Source organism: Protobothrops mucrosquamatus, unplaced genomic scaffold (assembly GCF_001527695.2).
Source record: "Protobothrops mucrosquamatus isolate PMUCROS unplaced genomic scaffold, P.Mucros_1.0 scaffold68, whole genome shotgun sequence".
Lineage (NCBI taxonomy): Eukaryota > Metazoa > Chordata > Lepidosauria > Squamata > Viperidae > Protobothrops > Protobothrops mucrosquamatus.
The window spans coordinates 36,961-60,561 of record NW_015386446.1 but is presented as its reverse complement, the minus strand read 5'-3'; the positions used below and the strand labels follow the sequence as shown (position 1 = coordinate 60,561).

General features: G+C 38.3%; 1 protein-coding gene across 1 annotated transcript in view; it reads left to right on the top strand.

Annotated features, from left to right (window-relative positions):
• CACNA1G (calcium voltage-gated channel subunit alpha1 G) overlaps positions 1 to 23,601 on the top strand; it is a 368,214-nt gene that overhangs the window by 316,118 nt on the left and 28,495 nt on the right. The window contains exons 26-31 of the mRNA XM_029283371.1: positions 10,041 to 10,192; positions 16,382 to 16,491; positions 19,193 to 19,326; positions 21,039 to 21,109; positions 23,181 to 23,259; positions 23,370 to 23,491. Coding sequence (XP_029139204.1) covers positions 10,041 to 10,192; positions 16,382 to 16,491; positions 19,193 to 19,326; positions 21,039 to 21,109; positions 23,181 to 23,259; positions 23,370 to 23,491 — 668 coding nt within the window. The remainder of the gene's footprint in view (positions 1 to 10,040; positions 10,193 to 16,381; positions 16,492 to 19,192; positions 19,327 to 21,038; positions 21,110 to 23,180; positions 23,260 to 23,369; positions 23,492 to 23,601) is intronic.

The following is a 23,601-nucleotide window of genomic DNA, read 5'->3' as shown; positions in this document are numbered from 1 at the left end:
AATAATAATAATAATAATAATAATAATAATAATAATAATAATAATAATAAAATTGGAAGGGACCTTGGAGGTCATCTAGTCCAACCTCCTGCTCAGGCAGGAAACCCTATACCATTTCGGACAAATGGCTGTCCAGTCTCTTCTTAAAAACTTCCAGTATTGGAGCATTCACCGCTTCTGGAGGCAGGTTGTTCCACCGATTAATTGTTCTAGCTGGCAGGACATTTCTCCTCAGTTCTAGGTTGCTTCTCTCCTTGATTAGTTTCCATCTGTTGCTTCTTGTCCTGCCTTCGGGCGCTTTGGAGAATAGCTTGACTCCCTTTTCTTTGTGGCAGCCCCTGAGATATTGGAACACTGCTATCATGTCCCCCCTCGTCCTTCTCTTCATTAAAGTAGACATACCCAATTCTAGCAACCGTTCCTTGTATGTTTTAGCCTCCAGACCTCTAATCATCTTTGTTGCTCTTCTCTGTACACTTTCTAGAGTCTTTTTTACATCGTAGTGACCAAAACTGGATGCAGTATTCCAAGTGTGGCCTTACTCATCTTTTTCATGTGCTGACCACTTCTATATGGAAAGTTTTCCACTGTCATGGTCAGAGAAATCTCTGAGGGATGCAAGAAAGGAACTTAAGGGCCACACATGGTTCACCCTAATTTAGTGTCTTTTGGGAATCTAGCCAGTAATCCCGTAGGGAACTTCCATATAAACGCTACCAAATAAAATGCTGCTCCTATTTATGTAAACCTCTTCTTCTCTGATTTACAGATTCCTAAAAAAAATCTATTACCGTGAAAGATTTTTCCCCTAACAGTAGTTGCTAACCATTATCTCACAGCGGAGAAAATTATTTTTGTCCTATGCCACGTATTATTAATTCCAAGACTCATAATGCAGAAATCATGCAAAGATAAAGCTATTATGTGTTTCCACGGCTTGTATTACTGGAATAAAAGCATCTCATATGAACATCCAACTAATAATATATACCATCCCCAAGTATCACTCAAAGTAGACAAATTTTCAAGTTTGTTTATGTTCATAATCCTATTTTTCCAGCCATAACTTTATCTGATCTTTTTTCTGAATTTGTTTGCAATGAAGGTTGCATAAAATTGGCATTTGTAAAAGTTTCACATGCATTTTTGTACACATCTTAATGTACAAAATATTTGGAAATAATTATCTTTAATATAGTGGTTTTAGGTGCACACCTTTTCCTAATATATGGATTTTTGCACAGATCTCTCTTACTTTCTCTCTCTCTTGAGTTGTAAAGTGCTTCACAAAATTTAGAAAAATTACGTATAGATGTATAGTTTTCCTGTAATTTGGATGTAGATTCAGGAATTGGATAAAAATTTGCTTTCTGCTAACTGGTAGAAAGAAAGGATATCTGCTTCAGAAAGGAAAAAAAATCTTCAAGTTGCATTATTCTAAAGAATTTCTAAAGTCCTATTTTTATCTTTAATATCTAACAGAATTAATATGATTAATTCATACACACTCACAAAAGCTATCTTGAAGATTTTAATCTGAGTAGCAAGGTAAGCAGTAGTAATGAGGTTGCAGTAATGTGAGGGGCAGGAATGGAGAAAAAGAAGGATGCATCCTGACCTTCTAGTATAGGCCTCCTGAGGTGGGCATTTTCCAGAAGGGTTGGCACAGACTGAAGAAGGCCAACTGAGGCACCATATAAAGGATAGTCCATAATATGTTCAGTTTATAAGCTCTGGTGAGTCATAGAACAGAAAGAATCTCTGACTGTTTCCATGGGGTGGAATTGTGTTCCAGAGTTTGCACAATGCTTCCTTCTAAACTCTATCAGGTATCTCATAGGAAATGCCTTAGCCATTGGGGGGTGGGGGTCTTGGTTTGCCTTGCCATAATAGTGATGAATGCTGAAAGTGGGATGAAGAGTTTGCCTCCTGTCCTCTCAGGTGATTTAATGACCTTTCATTCTTCTAGATCTAATGCTGGATGATGTAGTAATGGACAGCTCAGCCAGTGCAGTGCCAGGTACTGGGATGTCCTTGCCGTCTTTGTCTCACGTGACTTTTCGTGCTGTGTGACTTAACGGCTGGCCATGGGTTCTTTGAGTCATCTCACTAGACTGTGTGTAGTGGAAGGTCTTTCTTTGCTCACTCTCTACTCTGCATGCTTTGTTTTGATTTAAACATCTGCAGGCTTGACCTATCACTGACACAATTAATTTGGGATATTTATATGTTGTCTTGGTTTTTGGATAATTTTATTTCTCATCATAAACATTGTCCTCCTTTGCTGCTTTCAGAAAGAGATTTTTGGATGATGTCTGGGTCATCTACTTTAGAAGTATTCTATATGCGCCACTCAGCCTTATAATGTTCTGCCTATAAACAGCTTGGCCCTTTATACAATTATGGATCCCACAGGCTCTGCCTCTCCTCAATAATTATTGTTTCTAACTTACAGTATCCATGCTTTTCCTCCAGGTTCTCTGCATGTTCCTCTTTTTTTCTGCTGAACTTTGGAGAGAAGCAGAGAGAGAAAAAGAGAAAGAAACACAGTTCTCATCTCCCCTTCTTGCCAAAATTTAAGGAAATTTAAATAATTCCTTCTCCAAGTTTCCTAAAGAATCTAGAAGAAAATTCCATTGCTCATAAGAAAGGCAATCACCAGGCTAACCAATGGAGACTGGTTTTATGCATTTCTGAACCCAGTGTTCTTCCACATTAGAAGGCGGTTTATATTTGCTTAAATTCTTCTAGCATAGCAATAATAGAATAAACCCAGCATGGAAAGGGTGAATGTACTCACTCTACTTCTAATTGCATCAGGCCTAACTGCCTTTTCCTATAGGTATCTTGGGTATACCTTATATTCAAATTAGTTGAGGGTGAATTTGATTTACCTTGTGGCCATCCGTCCTCTTCATTATCTCTGAGGCCCCAGGTATCTGTATATGGATTATGTGTAGGGCATGAGAAGAAAGACTCTGCGGAAGCTAGATGGTATTACCAAAGGCACATGTTTCATAGTTATAATAAAAAGCTGCATGCTCTTATTTCATAATACTGTACATTATCTTATAGAGGAAGGATCCATAGACTGTTTGCTAATTTCTCAGTTCCAGTCCATGTACTGAAATAAAGATGGGTGGTTGGACTAAAGTCTGGATACCTAAGCAGGAATACTAACTGAGGTGGCCATACTCATGAGGTAAATTTTTTCCCTCTGACAATGGAGGGAGGGAGCAACTGGAGCCCTGTCCTTCTAGCCACAGCTGCATCCTACCCAACACATTTGAAGAAGGAATTCAGACAGGAAGAGTGTAAAATGATTATATTGGATAGCTGTGGAAGGAAGTTGCAATTTCCACACTTTAGAAAGTAAGTTCTCTTAAATCTCCCTGGACACCAACTCCTAAACTGGGTGAGTTAAAAGCCCATCTTTTAACCATGACAAAACAGCTAGCTTTGTAATATAGTTTGAATCTTGTAATTTTTTAAATTTAACATCGTTTTTTTCTACTCCATATAAATTTGCTAACAATTTTTTTGCCATTTTTGTTATTTTTTTTCTAAAATCAGACTTTGGTTCCCATGTAAAGATACAAGTTCATTTTATTTTATTTTATTTTTCTTAAGATGATTTTACAAGTGTGGAAACCAGCAACCATGTGCTCTGCTGTGGAGTTGACCTTAATGGCTACTTTGCTTACATGAAAAGATGTGACAGAAATAGATAATAATGCAGTTGAACATCAAGGAAGAAAGTTGGGAAGTAGTCAATGTCTCTATTGAAATTTACTAGCCTTGAGCAGAACATAGGATAGAATTTATCTTCCTGGTCCATTTTTGAGGCCTTGTCTTAGAATCTGAATGACATAGCTAGCGTTAGTCCTATGAAGTAATCCGGACAAAGAAGGATAACCATGAGTAGTAATTTATTATTTTGATGTATTGCAGCCTCCCACTCCAAAAAGATTGGGTTGCTTACAACATCTAATATGCAATTTAAAACAATTAAAACAATAACAAACAAACAAACAACAGCAAAGCAAATAACAGCTCAGACAAAAACACACATAACAATAAAAAATATGGCAAGGCCTTCTTTATCATAGCTGAACATCTTGTCAGCTCTAAATGAGAAGAAGACACTCTCAGGATTTACACCTTTGGCAAGCCAAGACTTGTGACATGAATTTGACAAATGAGCTGAGCAGCCTAGAGCCAATTAGCGGGGAACCTTTTTCAAGTTGGTCAATTACTTCTTGGTGCTGGCAGCTAAATGGGTGCAGTGCCTCTTCAAGGAGGGTGTCCTATATCACTGTGCCTGATGTGCCACGTTCATCTGAAATGCAGCTCTGAAAGAACACCTAGGATTATGTTTAAAAAAAAACAATGAAAAAGAATAAGCCAGAAAATATTTATCCATATATTATGACCTAATTAAAATTGACCCAGCTTGTTTTACTGAATCCTAAATCTCCTTAATGTTGCCGTTTCCTACATTTCATTTCAGTGTATTTGTATATCTATATTCTCCGTATGGGCTGGGAGGCTAAACTTGGGTCTCCTTTTGGATAGATACTGGGAGGACATCTCATAGATGTGCAATTTCAGTGTGGTTAAATACTCATTGTATATATTTGAGTGTTTCATTATGTTTTGAATGTGTTGGATTCAAAAAGGGTCATTCATCACGCAGGCTCAGAAATAATCTCATAATTCTTGGCTTTTGTATATATTATTTTCAAAGCGGTACTTGGTGTTTCTTCGTTGCTGTCTGAGACTCGTAATAGTGCTATCATACGTAATCTGCAGTGCTTGTTAGTGTGAAAAGACAGTATCTAAATGTGCGTGTTGCAAGGAAACAAGGAATGCTACATCACCTTGTGCAAACTTTCCTTATTCAAATGAGTAATTTGTATGTGAAAATGCAGGTTGTCTATTCTTGCTTTTGCATTTTACAAGCTGTACCATGTGGGAAAGTATGTTCTATATTTGCATAATCTCTTTCTGTTGATTGCTGGTTTGGAGTGGATATTTCATTTTTTGGAAGATGCTGCCTCTTATAACTAAAAATCTCAATGGGAATAATTTAATCATTTTCCACATTGCTTTTTTTTAATGTCATTCACTAAAAAGACTAATAAAGCTACTTCTTTAAATGTCAACATTCCTTCCATGCACATCACCTTCAACTTAATATTCCCTGGACAGTTTGTAAATCCAGCTGCTTAGTGATATTGCTTGCCTGTGACCTCTCCTCCATTCTATGAAAGCTTAAGGCAGCATTCAACTCTCTGCCTGTAAAACATTAAGCAACCAGCCACTTCACGTGCCATTCAAAATGATACATAAATGCCAATGCTATTAGACAGCTGGTTACAGCTGCCACACCAGATCTCTTCACAGCATCATTCTAGAAAATCTGTGGAGAAGAAAAAAAGAAGAGTAAGTTTTCCTGGCTTCAGGCTATATGATGAATAAAAGACTGCTTTCCCACTGGTGCTATGTGTGAGTTGGATAGCCATATAAATTTGTTTAATTCATAAATATTCCAGTCACAATGTGGCCAAGGTAGTAGTAGCACAGATATATATATATAAGTGATAATATGATCACTTTTTAAAATTTCTCTCTGGTATGAATATTAAATAAAATAATAATAAACATCAAGAAAGAGATGGGAATTGACATATAGTTCTCCACATGGTTTGAGAGGGTAAATTACCTACTAGGATCATGAATAGGTATCTAAAAACCAGCTGCAGGTAAATGGTTACAGGGCAGACACTTTGCTATTTATAGAAAAAGCAACTTTGTTCTAATTCTACTTTTTGACGGAATCAGGATGAGTTTAAATCAGTACATGTCCACTCCGTTTCCTCTGGGCCATAATACAGCAGCTTGATTTAAAACCTGTTTTGATCATCTGTCAATATCTGGTGCTTACTGTGGGCTTTTTGGCGGATATCTCCCAGTGGATGCATGTTCTTACTCAATCATTTTATCTTCTTTCCTCCCTTTTCTCTCCTTTACCTACACACATATAAACGGACACATATCCCACTGGTTTCTCAGTGACAGGATGCTATCTCAATTTTTCTAGAATCTTCCAGACTAATTGCAGCATCCTGTCATCCTCAATCCCAATGTATTGTAGCAGTATTTGTGGTATTGTGTTATTTGGTGTGACTCATCATTTGAACAGGTGTCTGTATTTCCCAAGATACAGTATATATGTACAGGTACAAACAATGTTGTTTTGAAAGGGGGGCATGGATTTAAGGTATATATAAAAAGTGTCTAAATACCAATATTTACAAACAATCATAAATCTGGCTTCTTGATATCTTCTAAAAAGCAATAATATTGGTATTTGAAAATAAGGTTCCTGCCCACTTAAAATCAGGAGCTGTTAACTTAAAACCCACAAGAAGCATGGTGTCACTACGTGTGGTTCTTTGCAAAGTAAAAGGTATAATTTCTACTAATTTGCATGACTGGAATGCCAAGCATGACAAAGCTAGTGGTTAGCAAAATTTAGAAGCAGGGCTTACTAAATGCCATATTAATAACTTTATTGGCAGATGCAGAGGCATTAATAAAATACAGCACTGCAAATTTATCACATTAATTTGAATTGTAACTTAAAAAAAACTGGTGATAGTGAATGCTCTTGAATCACAGGGTAGGATATTAGTTGGAAATACATGGTGAAGACAGACTAAACAAAGTGCTGGAGGCGAAGGGAGCTGTTGGAATACGCAGTATTTTTTTGTCAGTTAAAAGTTCATTTTTTTTCTCCAAATCGGGAGAATTGATACCCAAATCTTCCTTGGATATCAAAGGAAAAACCCAAAGCTGGCAGGACCAGTCTCAATCGCCAGTGCCTAAGCCATGATGGATATACTTCCCTAGTCTACATTGTTCAGAACTGTTTTGCAACTGTTTCTAAACATTTTCCTTTTTTTTTAAATTGCATAAAAAAGTGAATGGAAAAACAGATAAAAAGACACATGGCATTTTGGGAACAAAAGGAGGAAGAAAACAAAACAAAGTGAAATTTTCACCTGAGGAGGTATATGGGAGAGGCAAGGCTGATAGTGATTTGGGATTCAGCTGTATAGACAGATATATGTTGTTTGATCTGTGAAGCTGAATTCACACACTGCAGGTGAATAACCTCCCTGTGCTTTTATTTAAACACAATGTCTGTCTTCACCCACAGCATAAGGAAAGGGAAATGAGCAACCCTGCTTATAAGATTATGCTACCACATGCTTTGTTGCTATGCAGGTAACATTTGCAATCTCAGTATAAATCCCTGCTATATATTAACAGCCTCTTTTGTTATTGTTTGGAATTAATCTGCCAGTCATAGCTGAACCCTTGGATGCCAGTGCAATTATTCATAAATAAATTGTCCCAAAGAAAAGACAGAAATTGTGACATTTTTTCCCCCTGCCTGAATGTGAATTATGGATAAGCATTGAACAATAAGAGATCAGCAAATTAGAATAGGGCTTCTCTTTGAAAGTATAACTTGGTTCATAGCCAGGGCCCCAGTTCAAAACTTAATTTTATTCAGACATTTTAGTTAATTTCCTCTTCAGAGTTTTGCATAATGCCACTGAGATATCTCTGTTTTTATGGATATTTATGCAGAATGTTACAGTTCTGATGAAAGTTGTGATTCTGCCAGCTACCAACCTGTCTAGATTTTTCGCTGTTCTTTTTAGAAATGTATTGAGCATTCAAATTCATCTTATATGTCTCAATTTCCATATTATAACATGACATTCAGGATCAGACAGCATATAGACTAGCAGCAGGTTTTCTCTTACTTTGAAAAATGGGTGCAAATATTTAGGATCATTTGAAGAAAAAACCTGCAGTGCAACACTTTCCTTTTTCTTGTCAGTTTCAAAAAAGTAGAGTCTCAAGAAGATATTTTTTTTCTCTTCAACAAGCAAGAGATATGCAGTGTCAATCCTGCCTGCAAAAATAATCCTATACTCAGCCCCTTATATAGCTAAACAAACATTTTACTCAGGAAAAACAGGTTTGTGCTATCATTCCTGACATAATGTGATGACTCCTGACAACTTCACAGGTATCATGCACATTTGATTCTTTCATGTCAAATCAGATGGAAAGATAACACAAATTATTTATTTATGTGGAGGGAGCTGTTATTTACTTGAGGTTTGCAGGCAGAAACAAGACCGTCCTTCTTCCATGCAAAAGGACCGCTCAGTCCCATCAGTCCCTAATATGGAATTAGAACATCAACATTTCAGTACCTAGGACAGTGATGGCGAACCTTTTAGAGACCGAGTGCCCAAACTGCAACCCAAAACCCACTTATGCATCGTCGAGTGCCGGGTGAGTGTGGCCCATTGGGTGGGCGTGGCCCATTGGGTGGGCGTGGCCCATTGGGTGGGCATGGCTGCGGTGGTAACAGCAGACTGGGTGGGACTAAAATGTTCAATCAATCAATTCCAACTTTGCAAGATCTTTTTTTTTCCCGCGAGAAGTTGAAATTGACTGATTGATTGAACCTTTTTTTTTTGTACACGGCGGTGGAGGCCTAAAGCGAAAAGGTTTTATAAAACCCAGCTGAAGGCCTAGGACTGGGGCGATGGCGCATGTGCCCATAGAGAGGGCTCTGAGTGCCACCTCTGGCACCCGTGCCATAGGTTCGCCACCACTGACCTAGGAGACAAGCTAGATGGCCTCTACATGCAAAACTGATGACTCCTAAATTTAGCTTTTCTTTATAATCACAAATAGCCACACTTCCCCCACCCCAAATAAATTCTTATATTTGCTCAGTGTTGCTAAATACCATACCATTCAATTCCTTTAGCTCAATCATGTTCATAACCAGTTGATCATTTAATTGCAGGCATAATGTTATCTCTGACATCTTCAAGACAGTGCTTTTCATTTGAGGTTGCATTATAATGCCTCTTCGAAAATTGCCCTGAATTATAAACTTGACATTTCCTCATTAGAGATTAGATGTATAATGAGTTTATTTGCTGGAACGTTCAGGGTCTAAAGAGAGAGTGTCATCCCTAATGCAGCCAAACATCAGGGAATCACAGGAATGGCTGCATTTTAGCAATCACACTTACAGTAAATGGAAGATCATTTAGTTCTGAACATTCAGAAAACATTTTTTTCACAAACTCTTTTCCTGAAATCGAGAACAAGGTGTTTCCACTTTTTTTCTCTACTCCTCTAGCATGTACATTGAGATGCTCTTGGGGTGTTTATTATTATTATTTTTGTTTGGATGTTTTACAATCATGTATCTCCTTTCCCTTTTAAGTTTCTGTATTTTACTATAAAATGCTACTCCACACAGTATCCTTTTATCTGTTCACTGTCTTAAGTGCACTAAGTTCTTGGATAAACTGTAGAGCACAAGCTTCACATATACAAGGTTCCAGGTTATCTGGACATTGTAAAACAAAAGGTGTATGTCACAGACATGCAAGCATTCCGTCACAGCATTTCTACCCTAAATATGTCATGAATGATCTCTACGTGTAAGACTACTATTGTCAAAAGGCTTTGTATATCATTTCCAAGTTGCCCCAAACTTTGATTTTTTTCCCCCAAAATTTTTATGGTTTTTCAATATCTCATGCTAATGCTTCAAGCTGCTGTTATTATGTATAATAAAACTGGTCACATTGCCTTTAAGTCTGGTAACAAGAAAATGTAATATATTTAAACAATAATCTTTTTACTAAGATTATTTTGAAACCTGAAATGATTTTATGCTTTACTCACCTTATATCTAGTCACAGAAGCCTGGCTGTTGTGCATGTTTTATTGGATTTTTTTCAAACAGGTATATGAATGTACTGTCTTGCTGTGCATTAATTATAGTAGTTTGTAAATACATTTGCCCTACCCCATTCCTGTGGGGGGAAAAATCTTACTTAAATGAATCTGAAAGCCAGTGCTGAATCTGGCCTTGAGAAAAAGGGATTGTTTTCTGAACTGCTCCTTCACTTTTTCCTTTTCAGAAGCACAGTGTAAACCGTATTACTCTGATTATTCTCGCTTCCGACTTCTGATTCACCAAATGTGCACCACCCATTATCTGGATTTATTCATCACAGGTGTGATTGGGCTCAATGTCATCACCATGGCCATGGAGCATTACCACCAGCCCAAGGTAGGATAGAAGAGTATTGGTCAGTGGTGGATATTAGCATCATTGCTAGAAAGAATTAGAATTGCATTTCTGTTAATTAAAATAGAATAATTGGTAGTGAGTTCACTACTACACTAATGGCATGTTGCTAGAGAGATCTTCACTTTCTTCACTTGGATGGCACTGGGGATCAGAGACTCAGTTCCTTTTGTTCTGATTGAACCTGTTACACACACATACACACACACACAAAAAAACCCCACACAAACATTCTTATTTAAATACGTATGTTGGATCTTAGCCAAATATGATTGACTTGAATACTTAAAGATACTCTTTCACAAAGCCTACATTTCTCTCTCCCTCTCTCTCTCTCTCTCACACACACACAAACACACACACACACACATACACACACACAAAATCATATCTGCACTTTTGACGCTTTGATATTTTTCCAAGAGTTATGCAGTATTTGCAGATGACATCAATTCATAGCCAAATTCATGAAGATCAAATAAGCTACATTCCTATGGCATCAGGGAAACATCTAGGGAACATGGTTTACCTGGTTGGGGACATGCAACAATGAGTTACAATAGCTACAAGGTTGCTTTCCATTGAAGGGTTTTTATTATGTATAAAATAATCCTAAAAGTTGAACGTTCTGTGTAATTTCTTTCAGTCCCAAAGCTTTTCAGTACTAACAGCCTTCTTTCCATTAACTGTTCAGATTTTCAAATATCTAAATAATCTGTTACAAAAAATGAGTGAATAAATATGCTGAAAAATTAACTAAAGATTAACTCAGGTAATAAGCCTTCTTGGGTTTACATCTTAAACCTCCTTGGTGGATAAAACTCAGTGGGAAATTCTAAAGGTCTCCTTTTTTTAAGCTTACAGGAGTTGGAAGATGCCATTTAGGCCAATGAGTCCACTCCGTTTCTCTGAATGGAATCCCAATTAAACACCCAATCAGATGGCTGCCACAGCTCCAATGACTGGGGCGGGGCTGGTGTCTGTATAACTGGCTCCTTTGCTGAATCACAGAATTTGTTCCTTTGATGTCAATTGCTGCTAAGATACTATAGAAGCAGTCAAGATACTGAACATTGATTATGCCAAAGGTAGTGCTTGAGACAAATGTTTCCCAAGGAAGTGCTAAATTTGGTGACTTTTTAATATTCAGAATGCTGTTTCCTCTCAAGACACTCAGCAAGTAAAGCCAGTTTTCTGCTTTTAACCACATGATAATTAGTAGCTTTAGCACTATATATCTGAATGCTGTATGTTTATTTTGCCTGTGTCATTATGGAGACATATGTACAGAAGGTTGCATGCAATTGTTTTGAAGCTTTTGTGCTCATTGTAAAGTTTAAGGCAAAAGATGTGTTAATCTACTTAGTTCTGTGGGGTTTTTAGTGTTCTCTAAGCTTACTTTTCTTCTTAGAGATGACTCATTATCAGACTAGGTAACATGTTATAGAAATGCCTGCAAGAAAAAAAAAAGGGCAGATACCATCAAGAACCAGGCAAACTCCAAAATACATACAGTATATTCTCCACTATTGCAACTATCTATTTTTATCTGATGATGACTAACACTGCCAATTTTTTATCCTCTTGCATTTAATTTATGGCTGTTTACATGTGAAAAGCATTTCCAATTTACATGTGAAAAGCATTTCCAAAATGGCCACAACAAGCCTCAACTTCTTCTCTTCTCAATTCAGACTATCAGAATTAGTCTGATAATGAATCCTTCACCGGAAAACTAGAAGAAGCCAGTTTTTCTGAGATTTTGACCTTTCCACCAGACACACCTCAGTTCAAAATCCACTATAAATGTAATGCATCTAACCACATAAATACATTGTGGGGATTAAATGGAATAAGATGTGTAAAAATAAAATACCTGTAACACTCATGATACCGCTTGACACTTCTGCACCAACACATTTCCTTCACCCAGTCCCACACCAGTCCCTCAGATCTCAGGTCACAAGAACCTCCACCATAATTGTTAGCAACACCAGGCAGCCCCACCCACTTCCAACTGGCAGAGAAATTGCTAAAAGTGGCTTGCCTTTACATTGCCACACTTATGATGCAGCAAAAAAAAACAACCCACCATAATAAGTCTGACGGCCCATCCCAAAACTTAGTATATGAGGACACTAGGACAACTTGCCAGCCAGTGGGATGAAAGAATGGGGAAAAGGAAGGTTGGGAGGTTGGGGGGAGTTTGGGGAAAACAATCCTCTCCCCTAAGGAGCTCAGCCTCTCACGTTTTAGAACTGTTCTGCCATTTTAAAATTTGGGAAATCCAGCCAGAAGTAAACTTAGTTTGGTTTTGAAGCAGACATGCTAATGAGATATCACAGGAGCCCTGGAACCGTGTGTGTGGATGTGGATGTGGATGTGTGTACACACACACACACATACATATGCAATAGTACACACTGTAGATCTCCTCTTCTTGGAGGCAGAAATGAAGACTAAGTAAGAAAGGATAGGACCAATAGAGTGTAGAAGCTAAAATGCTGGAATATGACTATACTATGCTAAGAGAATAGGCCATTTTGCCCTAAAGCAGTCAGCTATGCTGACTCAGGAATTCTGGGAGTTGAAGCCCACAAGTCATAAAAGAGCCAAGGTTGCCTACCCCTGCCCTAAGGGTTTTTTTACTGGTGGTGATGGTGGTAGCAATTAATAATATCCAAGGCCAACCATGGAGTATGGTTGGACTAATATAAGCAAAGTATAAATGTTAATTTTACTGTCCTTATTAAATATTCAGAATCCTGAAATCTTTAACCTCACTTAACACCATGATTACACAAAATAACACAGTCCAACCTGTTCTTGTAGCCTGAATAATTTAATTTTCAGCAGGACCAAAAACTAAGGGCCTGTCTTTCTTCCTGCTGTGATGATTCAGCTTTTTGGCTGAGCAGCTACTCCCTGCTCCATTAGCAGACGCACTCTTCCATTTAAAATTGTACGTTCAAATTATAAGAACAACTGCTTCCAAATCACTTACTTATGACAGTTAGATGGAAATGGCTGCCAATTTGTGTACCAGAGTTATTTTTATTTCCTACCGCTTTGAGAAGGAACAAATGCCATAGGTAAATGAAGGTGAAGTAGAGATGGGAACTCAAAAGTACTTAAAAGTCTAATATAATGAGAAAATATGGCAGTGTATGACCTCGGTGGCTGCTTCATCTTGAACAAGTGGCTGGTTGCTTATACTACGATCCAGTAAATTTCACGCTAAAGTAGATTGTTAATTATGTCTTAACAGTGACTAGCTTTGTATGATTATGAAACACAGAAGGATGCAATCACTGGGTTTTGTTACACAAATGTTTAGCTAATTCTGTCAGCCAGTGTCAGCATCTAGAGATAATAATAGTCTCATGCCGATACAATGAGCCAAATAAGTTTGATGTAAATTGAACTGAATGTGCAGTACATTTTGTCACTAAATACTACATAACTTCCATTAAAACATGCAACCACAGCTTCACATATCTCAGTGGCGGATTTGTACTTGCATCTTCATTTGGATACACTCTGAGTTCATGTGAACTTTGTGATCCAACAAGTAGCAGCAGAAACTTCCTTCCACGGATGATTCCTGAGCTGGAGCAAAGAATCCAATGATAAACTGCTTCTATTGTCTTTTGGCAGGATCAGGCTGGTTGTTTTGGAAATTAGGCTAATAATAATAATAATAATAATAATAATAATAATAATAATAATAATAATAATAATAATAATAATAGTACCAATAGTAATAGGTGCCTTGGATGCAATCCCAAAACAACTGGAGCACCACTTGAACACCATTGGCATTGACAAATTTGCCATTAGTCAATTGCAAAAGGCGGCCTTACTAGGAACTGCTTCCATCCTGCGACGATATCTGTAATACCATCAAACATCCACATCTGCCTATCCCAGGTCCTTGGTAAGGACTCGATAGGTAGACAAAAATGCCAAATCCAGTCTGAACATCTGGCTGACTGTGCGATGATCAATAATAACAATAACAATAACAATAATAATTGGAAGGGACCTTGGAGGTCATCTAGTCCAACTCCCTGCTCAGGCAGGAAACCCTATACCATTTCAGACATTTCAGTCCAGTCTCTTCTTAAAAACTTCCAGTGTTGGAGCATTCACAGCTTCTGGAGGCAGGTTGTTCCACTGGTTAATTGTTCTAACTGTCAGGAAATTTCTCCTTAGTTCTAGGTTGCTTCTCTCCTTGATCAGTTTCCACCCGTTGCTTCTTGTCCTGCCTTCAGGCGCTTTGGAGAATAGCTTGACTCCCTCTTCTTTGTGGCAGCCCCTGAGATATTGGAACACTGCTATCATGTCCCCCCTCGTCCTTCTCTTCATTAAACTAGACATACCCAATTCCAGCAACCGTTCCTTATATGTTTTAGCCTCCAGTCCCCTGATCATCTTTGTTGCTTTGTTGCTCTTCTCTGTACTTTTTCATGACTGCAAGGAAGATTGAAAACTGGAATTGAGACATTTGCCTCTATTTCCATGATGCTTTATCTTTTCTATATTTTATCTACAGCTAATCCTAATAGCTTCATGCACTGTGGCTCAGCGACTTCTTGCAGTCTTTATGGTAAGAAGCCTCTGAGCCACAGCCTGGCAAGCAGCTCTTATGGCACTGCTTGCTGCCCCATAAGCCAGAGTGCAGAATGGTCAAAAGAGCAGAGATAGAGGGCAGATAGGTTTGTGGGAAAGTTGAATTGGAGGTAGTCCCTTATGCTACTGAGGCTTGGGGCTGGGAGAGACCAAGCATGGAATGGCTTGTTTTGGGGTGGGTCCTCAGCTAATGACCAGTGGAAGTCAGTTAATGACAGCAAATGGGAGTGCCAAGAATGCCATTGCTCAGTTATGTGGTCATATGATATTGTGCTTTATAACCACATCACTTAACAACAGAAATCCTGGTCCTAATTGTGGTCTTAAATCAATGACTTCCTGTACAGATCTTTTCCCTCTAATAACTACATGATATTTTCTTCCCATAATAATCTATTTTTTTTCTCTCTAAATTTGGAATCGGGATTAAATATTCATGAAGTACTTTTATTCGACAATTAGAATTTTATCTCCCAAAAGTCTCTACTCACCGATACTTTCTTGATAGCAATATTTGATAAAAGGCAGCACTGGCATATTAGTAATAGATTCTGCCTTTTGGAGAACTAAGGCGAAGGGAATTGTTATTTGTCCAGCCTAAATTGTTTATTTGCTTGCATGCTTGCTTGCTTGCTTGCTTGCTTGCTTGCTTGCTTGCTTGCTTGCATGCTTGCATGCATGCATGCATGCATGCTTGCTTGCTTGCTTGCTTGCTTGCCTGCTTGATTATAGTTGGATTTATATGCTAGTCTAATCCAGGAAGACTCAGAACAGACCATAAGACCCTGTCCAGTTAGGCGATTAAGAAAGGGCAAGGCAAAAGAAATGGCAAGACACACCAGTGACTGACAATTACAATAAACTTTGCACCAAAAGGATAAACTTACATGGACATATCTTGTAGCAGGGGGCCTCTCTCTGCCCAACAGTTGCCTCAATGCAAACTTTTTGGAATAGCCAAGTCTTAACAGTTTTCTGGACTATTAACAAGGAAGGAGCCGATCTAATTTGCCGGAGGGGAAAGGATGCCATTTGGACTGTCTTCTTATCCTTTAATTTAAGAAAAGGTCACCTGCAGAGATCCCAGAGAACAGCCTGCTCAGGAGCATCTCCACTTCTTTGGAGGGCTCACACTGAGCAAGTAGGGATTCTGCTGAGATTCTGCTCTCTGGGATCTCTTAAATAAGGGATGAAAAGAGAGTCCACTCCTCCCGTTCTTTTGGATGGGCAAAACCCAATGGATGTAGGCAGTCCTGATGATATTTGGGTCCTGAGCTTGTTGTTGTCGTCAACTTTCCTAAAAAGCATCGAGGGTTGACTTTTGCCCTTATCATCTCTCTACTTGGAATGACAGCAACATTTCAAAAGCTAACACTATCCTGGTGTCTGATATACTACATTTACAGGCTTCTCTTCACTTAGCAGTTCACTCTTTTTCCTATAAAGCAGAGGATAGAATGGATTCAACTGAAAATGAAATTTGCCAATATCCTCCTAACAACATGCAGTTATCTACCATTTGTCTCTCTCTGCTTTCAGATTCTCGAGGAAGCTCTGAAGATCTGCAATTACATTTTCACAATCATCTTTGTCATGGAATCGGTTTTCAAGCTCATTGCGTTTGGGTTTCGTCGGTTCTTTCAAGATAGGTAATAATGATTCAGAATAACCTTGCAAGGTGGTTTTGTGGTGGTTTATTTCCTTCAAAAAGTCCCATTCCTAATGCTTCCAGACTCCAGTTACAGCTCTTTCTGTTGTCTAAATATATGGATGTAGATGATTTTTTGGACCATTCTTAATGCTAATGTGCTAATTAACAGAAAAATTAGTTGAATACATAAATAGTATCTTTTTTGTGACAGTTAAAAAAAGAGAAAACCTTCTGGAAAAATAGGAACACCCATATAGTAAGTTTCTGCCTTTTTAATTGTACCTCAAAATCTTTCTAAAGTGGATCCTCATCATATTAGGATCAGCCTTGATTTATATATTAGAAAGTTTAATTTTACCTATCTGTTTACCATATTTGGCAATTAACTGCTAATGACTTAGTAAAAAATAGGCAAATAAATAGGCAAAACTCAGAAAGATGCCAGGTTTATTTCCTATTGAAACTAGCTGAGTTAGCTGTGATCTGTAGAAGTATTTCCAGCTCCTTATATTGATATTTCATCTCTGCCAATTGAATTCAAATTATACAGAAGTATATATGAACATGGATGCCTACCTTTCTTAATTTCTGCTTCCCTCTATGAAGGAGTCAGTGTTTTGCTAAACTCTTTACGGTAAAATCATATAATGCGGTAGTTGTCCCTAAACTCATGTCATACTGGTGTATTTTGCTCCACCACATCTGCACACCACATTTACAGCAGCTGTAACTCTCTTATTACAGGTAGTCCTCAACTTACAAACATTTGTTTAACAGTGGTTTGAACTTACGATGTTGAAAAAGTGACAACTGATCCTCGCACTTATGACCATAACAGTGTCCCCAAGGTCACTGATCATAAGTTGAATGCTTGGCAACTGGCATGTATTTACAATGGTTACAGCATCCAGGGGTCATATGATCACCATTTGCAGCCTTCCCAGGAGCTTTGAAAAAGCAAAGTCATCAGGAAAAGCCAGTATTACTTAACAACTGCATGAATCACTTAATGACTGCATTGATTTGCTTAACGACCCTGGCAAAAAAAGTCATAAAATTAGGTGCAACTCAATTAATGATCACATTAAAGTTCCAATACCAATTATGCTCAAGGATTACCTATAATGTGAACCAATCCTGTTCCCATCACACTGATATCTTGGGTTGTCACTGTAGCTCTCATAGACACCAGAGAAAATGCTGGCTCCTCCCTTGTTGCTTAATATAGCTTGTGCCTTTACTCTTTTATGTTTTTAAAATGAAAAGTTAGCATGCTGCAATGCAAAATACCAGCCTCAAACACAATCTTTATTTCCAAAAATGCATTTATCCTTGAGGCATTCTTTTTAAAGAAATGAAAGGAGACTGCAGCTTGGTGTGCCTACTTATTTAGTAAAATGTCAAAGGCAAACTGAGGTGACAGCTGCTATATGGGGAAGATTAGAGGGGACAGTGAGGAGCAAGCTCAGGAAAGATGGTCATGTTTGCCATGGCAGCCATTTTGTGCTAAAAGTGCCCATGTGTGCCAAATGGGGATCTTGAATCTTATTTCCTCATGAGCAAGTAGAATAGTCAACTGTTAGTGCCACTGTCACATCTCTTCAGATGTTCAGCAGTCCCAAATAATTAATTTACTCAGTGCTTTTTTTGTAAGAAAAAAGGTGCCCGAACTCACATCTTGTTAATCTTTTATTTACCTTTTGCACGTAGTCAATCACTGTACACACAGCCACACACATCAGTTGTATAACGAAACATAACGGTCGCTGTCCGCAGTAAGCACTCAGTGCACGACCACATGACCAATCACAAGCCGAGCAGTGCCACAAGCCGAGCAGTCCCATCACAACCAGCACGGACGAAGTACACATGCATTGGACTCGACACGCAAGCAGCCTGCAGGCACCGTTTTAATGATTTTGCTGCTGACCTTGTATGGTCAACAGGGCAATTCAAGTCCATGTGGACCAAACATCAATTTTTCAAAAGTTACTTTTAAAACTTGGAAAATCCATCAAAAAAAGGTGCCAGAACTTCGTTCCAGTGTGTTCTATGACAAAAAAAGCACTGCATTTACTTATGGAGCAGTAGCAGCCAAGCAAAGTTTCTCAGTACTAGTTATTTGTCATTATTTAATGAGCTGATTAAATTGTGAAGAACTCTCTCAGACATAGACACAAATAGTGAGTATATTGAATAAACACAGATGATATAGAATTAATGTGATACCTCTCCATCAAGAGTATCTTGTTCTTCGTTTGTACCTGAACCCCATCTTTGCCATATAACCTTGAACGTTTTCCTTGCATTGCCCCCCACAATAGCAATTAAACACAGGGCAAGTCTTTTTAAAAAAGATTTTGGACAAACTAAGTTCAGTTTAGTAAAATATTTAGAGAGATGTAGCTTGAATAAAATATTTAAAGAAACTGAAGTCAATGTTATCTTTTTATTTTTTCTGTTGCCCTGCAGATTAATTCATTCCAGGTGCTGGTGTATTCAGACTTGACTAAATTTGTATTCTAATAATGCATCTTTTGTTTAATTTGTTTTATCTCAACAACTGCTAAAGGTGGAGTGTCAGTTCATGAATGCATAAATGCCTGAAATGATTGAAATTCTTTGTCACATAACCCCCTCCTTTGCTAGCAAATAATTTAGCAGAATTTTTTTCCATTTGATTTTTGTCTCACCTTCAGATGGAATCAATTAGACCTAGCAATCGTCCTATTGTCCATCATGGGGATCACGCTGGAAGAGATTGAGGTGAATGCATCACTGCCCATCAACCCTACCATTATCCGCATTATGAGAGTCCTCAGGATTGCTCGAGGTCAGTCCCCCCCCCATTGTTTCTGGAGCTCTGTACCCTTTAAAACTTTTGGCCAAATAGGAATTGATCATTTCTGGCATAGTAGACTCTTCCTTGTAGCATGTATACATCTTAAGCATCCACTACAAAGCTAATGATAACCTTGGTCTATTATTTTGCCTTATTAATTGAGCTAAGAGCTGTGGTGGTGCAGTGGTTAGAATGTAGTATTGCAGGCTAATTCTGCTGACTGCCAGCTGCCAGCAGTTCGGCAGTTCAGGTATCACCGACTTAAGGTTGACTCAGCCTTCCATCCTTCCGAGGTTGGTAAAATGAGGACCCAGATTGTTGGGGACAATAGGCTGAGTCTGTAAACTTTTTTGTGAGGTCTGTAAAGCGCTATGAAGCAGTATATACAGTAAGTGCTATTGCTATTGCTAATAACTCCATTGTAGCCAACCCATTGTCTAGTTTTGCGTGGAAAAAGTGACGATTTGATCTCTTGCATCCCCGGAACTGATCATGGGCTAGATGAAACAGTGATTTCTCTCAACAGAAGGAGCTTCCTCCATTTCTGGGTTCTCAAGGTGTTCCCCCAAAGTTCTCCCTTTCCTCCATTTTATGCATATAGTTAAACTGAGACAACCTGACCAACTCAAAATCACTGACCTTCATGGCTGAGCAGGGATTTGTCTCTGGATCTCTCCAGTCCTAGACTACTGTAGCATATCTTCTCAAAAACAGATTTCTGTTACTGCTGCAAACACTTGGTTGGGTGTCAGACATTACAAATAGTAATGTATTAAAAATATTTGGTCCCAACTACTCTGATTAATTTGTGCCACTGTATTCCAATGGTGTTATTTATTAATTATACATGGTGTTGTTTGCTCCAGGCAACAAAGTATTAAAGGAGTTTATTATGGAACAAGTGGAGCTGGTGACATTAGGCTATAAAATCCTCAGCTTGGAAGATCACAGGCTCACTATTGCTGTATCCTAGATTTGGAATAAAAGAGTACAAACAACTTTGATTTCCTCCTCAGTCTTGGTGCCATTTAAATCAGTGAGCATGTACTTGGCCTCTTAGCTCTGAGATCAAAGATGAATTTTCAGAAATTGTAGATTAGATAAATTTCTGACCTTTGAAAACTGGTTTGCTTTGCTCAGTAACTGCCGTGTGTGTGTGTGTGTGTGTGTGTGTGTGTGTGTGTGTGTGTGTAAATGTCCCTTTTCAGTGGTGGGATTCAAATATGTGAACAACCGGTTCTCTGTGTGAATGCCACTTCCGGAAGTCCATTCTAGGCCTGGGCAACAAAAAATTAGCTACCGGTTTTACCGAAATGGGGCAAACCGGCTGAATCCCACCACTGCCCCTTTTGCATTCCTGTTATAATGTTGGCATCACCTCAATTAGTGAGTGAAAGTTGAACTTCATTATTGGGACCTCTGTGTAGAACATAGTTTTTACACATTTTAGGCACTGTGTTCTGATGATAGGCTACTTCATTGAACAGCTTTCCCTGTGCAAAGTTTGGGAATTGAAGTCCAATACATTTGAAGTATTCTAAGCTGAAGAAGACTCCACAAAACATTATCTTGCACATTAACTTTTAGTGGAGGATATTAGGACATGATTCTTCGGGTAATTGTTGTGAATATTGAAATTTACATTTTCTTTCCATGTATCATTATTGTGACAATGATATCACAAACCTTTCATTTTTCTGCAGTGTTAAAATTGCTGAAGATGGCTGTAGGGATGAGAGCTCTTCTGGATACAGTCATGCAAGCACTGCCTCAGGTAACCTTTCAGTCTAATCATCCAGACTTCAGTTAAGTTTCCTTCACTGTCTAATTGTCTTAGGAATTTAGACAATTTTGTGCAAGGTTCCTGTCTTTGTGTCTTCTTGAAAGCTAGAACTTTGTTGTGGATTGGCTGAAATCAACTGCTTTTCCCCTGAATTCTTCAGCTAGTATTCTTTTTCCAGTATGTTTTTCAGTGTAGTTTGCCTCCCGCTCAGTTTTGTTATCTATCGCAGATTTGCTTGCCCCTATCCAGTTGGGGATTTAGCCTTTTCAAGAAAATTGCATCAAATATAAGTATTCATTTGTAAAGGAGAAGGACTAGTAGAACCTGGGGTTGGAGTTAAAAGAGGGATCAGCCCAGAATCCCTATGTAGTTAAATCTGCTTGTGGCTACATAGGGATTCTAGGCTGATCCCTTTTTTAACTTTGCCCCCCAGGTTTTGCTATTCCTTCTACAAGTTGTGCCCCTACATACATATCCCAAAGTAAATTAGTAACTTAATACAATGAGAAAAAAGAAGAGTGGGGGAATTAGGATTGTGCCAATTCAGAAACCATCTATCTATTTAAAATAAGTTTGTTTTTTTTAAAGTAAGAAACAATTTGCATTAATAAAACAGAGGGGAAAGGCTGGAGGAAGAAAATTGCATTATGTTTGTCCATCCATGAGCAAAAGACATTGTGTGTAAGTTAATGCCAATTCAGGAGAGAACCTTTCTTTCCAATGAAAAGATTGCAATCTCTAAAGCTAATTAGTTGAGGTCTCATGACAACACTTGCTGTATTTTTGAGTATAATTCACACAAATTTAATGGTGTAAAATTAAACCTGTTTTGAAATTTAAAAACTCGAATGGAAACGAAAGTCCAAAAATGTAAGCACTCAGGTACTTTTTCTTGTCCTGATTTTTTTTTTCTGATCTTCAGAGCAAAAATCAATTCTACAGCTCAGAAATGCTAATTTTCCAGACCCTGAACAAGTTTCTTCATCCTAGTTCCCTTCAGATGTAGTAATTCTCATAATTCCCAGGCAGTATGGCCATTTGGTGTTATAGTCCAATGCATCTGAAAAGCACCAGGTTTAGAAGACAAGATTTCTTGTTAGTACTATATACTGGGCCAGGTGGTAATCTGATATTGTGCTTATGCACCATGCAATATGCACAACATCCCAAAGCTACAACTCTTGATGGAGCAGAAACATATGCTCAGCTTTTAAACTTTCAAATATTTTGCTTTTTTTTTTTTTTTAACTCGAGCAAGTTGTAGTCAGTGGACATTTAAAACTGGTTTATTTATTCAGCTGGGCATTTGGGGATCAGGAAAAGCTTTCGGAATCATTTTTCTCAATGCAAGTCCTTCTCTCATTACCAACACTTATGGACATCTAAATTTAAAGTAGGTGTATGTGTTCACACACATAAGAAATCTTAGCAATAGACTAGTGACCAGATGAGATTTAGTACAGCTAAAGAAGGAAAGGAGAGATATTCAGGCACAGGAACTTGAAAATGTCTGAATACTGATGAATTACAGTTCCCGGCATCCGTCACTGCTGGCCATGTTTACTGACAAAACGAATTCAGCAGTATCTGGAAAGCAGCACTGTCATGTGTCTGATTAACGAAACACTTAAAAGGACTTTCAGGCATATTTTCTCCTAAAAGCATTTATTAAGGTTACAGATACGTCAGTACAGCATGGTGGAAATGCTTAGGTCTGCTTCTCTTCCGTTACGCATATACATTCCAAGCATTTCCCACTCCCTTATTGTAGGATCATGGTTCACATCTTCCAATCAACTTGGAAGATGTGATTTACTTCCGGTTTCTTTCTCCGGGGCTATCCTTAGGCTCCTCCCTCTTTCCCAGTTGCTGGTTAACTATATAAATACCAGACAGTTCTGCACATTGTCAAAGCAAGAATATACAGTATTTGCAGCGTTGACAAGCACGTTCTCACCTTTGGGAAACTAATATAGCATGTACATTCCTCATTGTGAGAGTTACTTGGGTGATGTATAACTTCAATGAGTGTTTTTCCCCTTCGCTTCTTATCTCGTTGCAGGTGGGGAATCTAGGTCTCCTCTTCATGTTGTTGTTTTTCATATTTGCAGCTCTTGGGGTGGAGCTGTTTGGGGACCTTGGTAAGTTCTCTGCACCGCCTGAACTATAGAATTGTTTGTGGCAATAACAACAAAGCAACCCCTTTATGACTAAATTGTCTCTATTTATTTATTTTTTATTGCACACATAGAATGTGATGACACTCATCCCTGCGAGGGTTTAGGGAGGCATGCAACATTTCGCAACTTTGGAATGGCTTTCCTCACACTCTTCCGTGTATCCACAGGAGACAATTGGAATGGGATAATGAAGGTAAAATTGTCTGTCGTCAGAAAAACAAAATGAGTAGAAAGACACAACATACATTTTCAGGCTCTGAAAGACTGGCACAATTACTGTTTTGAATATTTTCATTCTCTGAA